This window comes from Alosa alosa, chromosome 2 (genome assembly GCF_017589495.1).
Source record: "Alosa alosa isolate M-15738 ecotype Scorff River chromosome 2, AALO_Geno_1.1, whole genome shotgun sequence".
Taxonomy (NCBI): domain Eukaryota; kingdom Metazoa; phylum Chordata; class Actinopteri; order Clupeiformes; family Clupeidae; genus Alosa; species Alosa alosa.
In genome coordinates, this window is record NC_063190.1 from 12,586,204 (window position 1) to 12,588,402 (window position 2,199).

A 2,199-nucleotide genomic window follows, 5' to 3' on the forward strand; every position below is an offset into this window, starting at 1 on the left:
CGCCCATTCCAATTTCTACCACTGATGCACAGACCCTGGTTCACTCCTTCATTACATCCCGCCTAGACTACTGCAACTCCCTATTCATTGGCCTCCCCACTAAATCACTTCAAAGACTACAATATATTCAGAACTCTGCAGCCAGACTAATCACTCATACCAAGAGATCTGCACAAATCACCCCTATTCTTTCTCAGCTTCACTGGTTACCGGTTCTGTCCCAAATCAAATTGAAAATTCTACTACTCACTTTCAAAGCCCTCCATGACCTTGCTCCTCCTTGCCTCTGTGACCTTCTGATCTCCTACACTCCTTCCCGCTCCCTCAGATCCTCTAATCAAAATCTCCTCTCTGTCCCCCGCACCAGACTCTAGGTGGCAGGTCTTTCAGCGCCATGCCCCCTAGCTCTGGAATTCCCTCCCTCAATCCCTCCGTGACTGTCCCTCCTTTCCTTTCTTCAAAGCTCACCTCAAGACCTTTCTGTTTCAGGAACACTTTTCACCTTCCGCCAGCTGGGGTCTTAAGAAATGTCGTTGATGATGATGAGTGTAAAGAATGTGTATTAATGGATTAGATTGGAGGCCCTGGTCCAGACCGGAGAAGATGCTACCAGTGGCTACTTGGTCATGTTGGTCAGAGGCATAGCCTACTAACCTGAGGTTAATAGCATACGGCTCTTATGTTGGTTCTGGTTTTAACGTGTCGGGGTTCTCTTCCAGACAGTAGGTGGCGATATCACATCTACATTTATTGTTACACAGTGTGGAGAATAGTAGAAGAAACTTTGTCAACATGGCGACTCCGATGCATCGACTGATTGCTAGAAGGCTAGCGTAAGTACTATATTAATGCAAATTCTGGCGTATGAGTTTGTCAGGAGGTCAACACAGTTATTTAGTACTATGTGAACTATATTGTGTAGTGTTTGTTGTACAGGAAATACAACACCGTGTAGCAGGGGACCAACTGGACCAACTACTAGCTTATTATTAGCTAGCAACAGCTAACAGTTAACGTTACGTCTACGACTACACTGCTTAAAACACTTGATAAGCACTGGCAAATTTGTTCAAAGCCTTGCCCTTGAATGTTAGCTTTAAGTGTATTAATATTTATTTTTAATATGTAACTTAAATGTGTTCAAAGGTAACAGACGTGAGACATTTTGTCATCCTAATTTGATAGTGATAACAAGATAGCAAACGTCAGGTTTTAACAGTAACGTTAACGGTATTGCTTTGGTTTTTTTGTCATTCCACTTCATACCAAAACAGAGAGGCAAACAAGCAAAACGTTAAATGTCAGAAGTGTCTAGAACTTGGTCACTGGACCTATGAGTGCAAAGGGAAAAGGAAGTACCTTTATCGACCCTCTCGAACTGCAGAGATGAAAAAAACCCTAAAGGAAAACGATAACAAACAAGAACATGTAATGTAAGTATAGTGTGTGTGTGTGTGTGTGTGTGTGTGTGTGTGTGTGTGTGTGTGTGTGTGTGTGTGTGTGTGTGTGTGTGTGTCACTTGTGGTGTTTGTGTTGTGTATTCAGTCATGATTCACACTGCTACCATTTGCTCTTCCTCACAGCCCTCATGGGGGAGAAGTTGCTGATAAAAGGAAAAAGAAGAGGAGAAAAAAGTAATGGAGATTTAGTCTTCTTTGATAAATCATTCCAAAGTGCATCATGTGGAAGATGGTCTGATGTATGGCAATGTCCCTTGTTTTTTTGTAGGGAAAAGGACCAGAGTAGCTCCACAGGTGTCAGCAGTGACTCGGACAGCTCCTCAAGTGACTCTTCCTCTGATAGCAGCGAGTCGTCCAGCTCCTCGTCTTCGTCGGAGGACAGCAGCAGTGATAGCGAGGGCAGCTCCAGCTCCTCGGCCTCCTCCAGTAGCAGCAACAGCAGTAGTAGCAGCAGCTCCGAATCAGATTCAGATTCCTCTAGCAGCAGTAGTTCAGACCAAGGCCCACCTGTGAAGAGAAAAAAGAAAACCTGAAGGACTTAAAGCCCAGATTTCCTTTCATTTTTTAATGCTACCATGTGTTTTTGTGATTATGTGGTAATCCTGTACCCAGTCAGTTTTGGTATGACTTGGTTGTATCAAGATGTTTTAAACCTTCAATCCTGAGGCTGCTAGAGCACACCATGTGCCTAGGCAAGCAAGATTTCTTTTCTTTTCAATAAAGGATATTGGATTTTTAA

At 43.4% G+C, this 2,199-nt stretch overlaps 1 protein-coding gene across 2 annotated transcripts; it reads left to right on the plus strand.

Annotated features, from left to right (window-relative positions):
- The first annotated feature begins 372 nt into the window (after window positions 1-372).
- Window positions 373-2,199, plus strand: zcchc10 (zinc finger, CCHC domain containing 10). 2 transcript variants are annotated; one of them, XM_048237324.1, is made up of 5 exons: window positions 373-659; window positions 762-833; window positions 1,275-1,433; window positions 1,584-1,634; window positions 1,729-2,199. In XM_048237324.1, the coding sequence occupies exons 2-5, from the start codon at window positions 793-795 to the stop codon at window positions 1,991-1,993; spliced, it is 516 nt and encodes a 171-aa protein (XP_048093281.1). In that variant the 5' UTR covers window positions 373-659; window positions 762-792; the 3' UTR covers window positions 1,994-2,199. The 2 variants fall into 2 exon arrangements, with proteins under 2 accessions (XP_048093281.1, XP_048093280.1); XM_048237323.1 differs by having other exon boundaries at window positions 373-833.

Coding starts and splice junctions, on each gene's coding strand:
- zcchc10 (XM_048237323.1), top strand. CDS start 793: ATGGCGACTCCGATGCATCGACTGATTGCTAGAAGGCTAGC. Junction 1,434..1,583: donor AACAAACAAGAACATGTAAT/GTAAGTATAGTG, acceptor TCTTCCTCACAG/CCCTCATGGGGGAGAAGTTG. Junction 1,635..1,728: donor AAAAAGAAGAGGAGAAAAAA/GTAATGGAGATT, acceptor GTTTTTTTGTAG/GGAAAAGGACCAGAGTAGCT.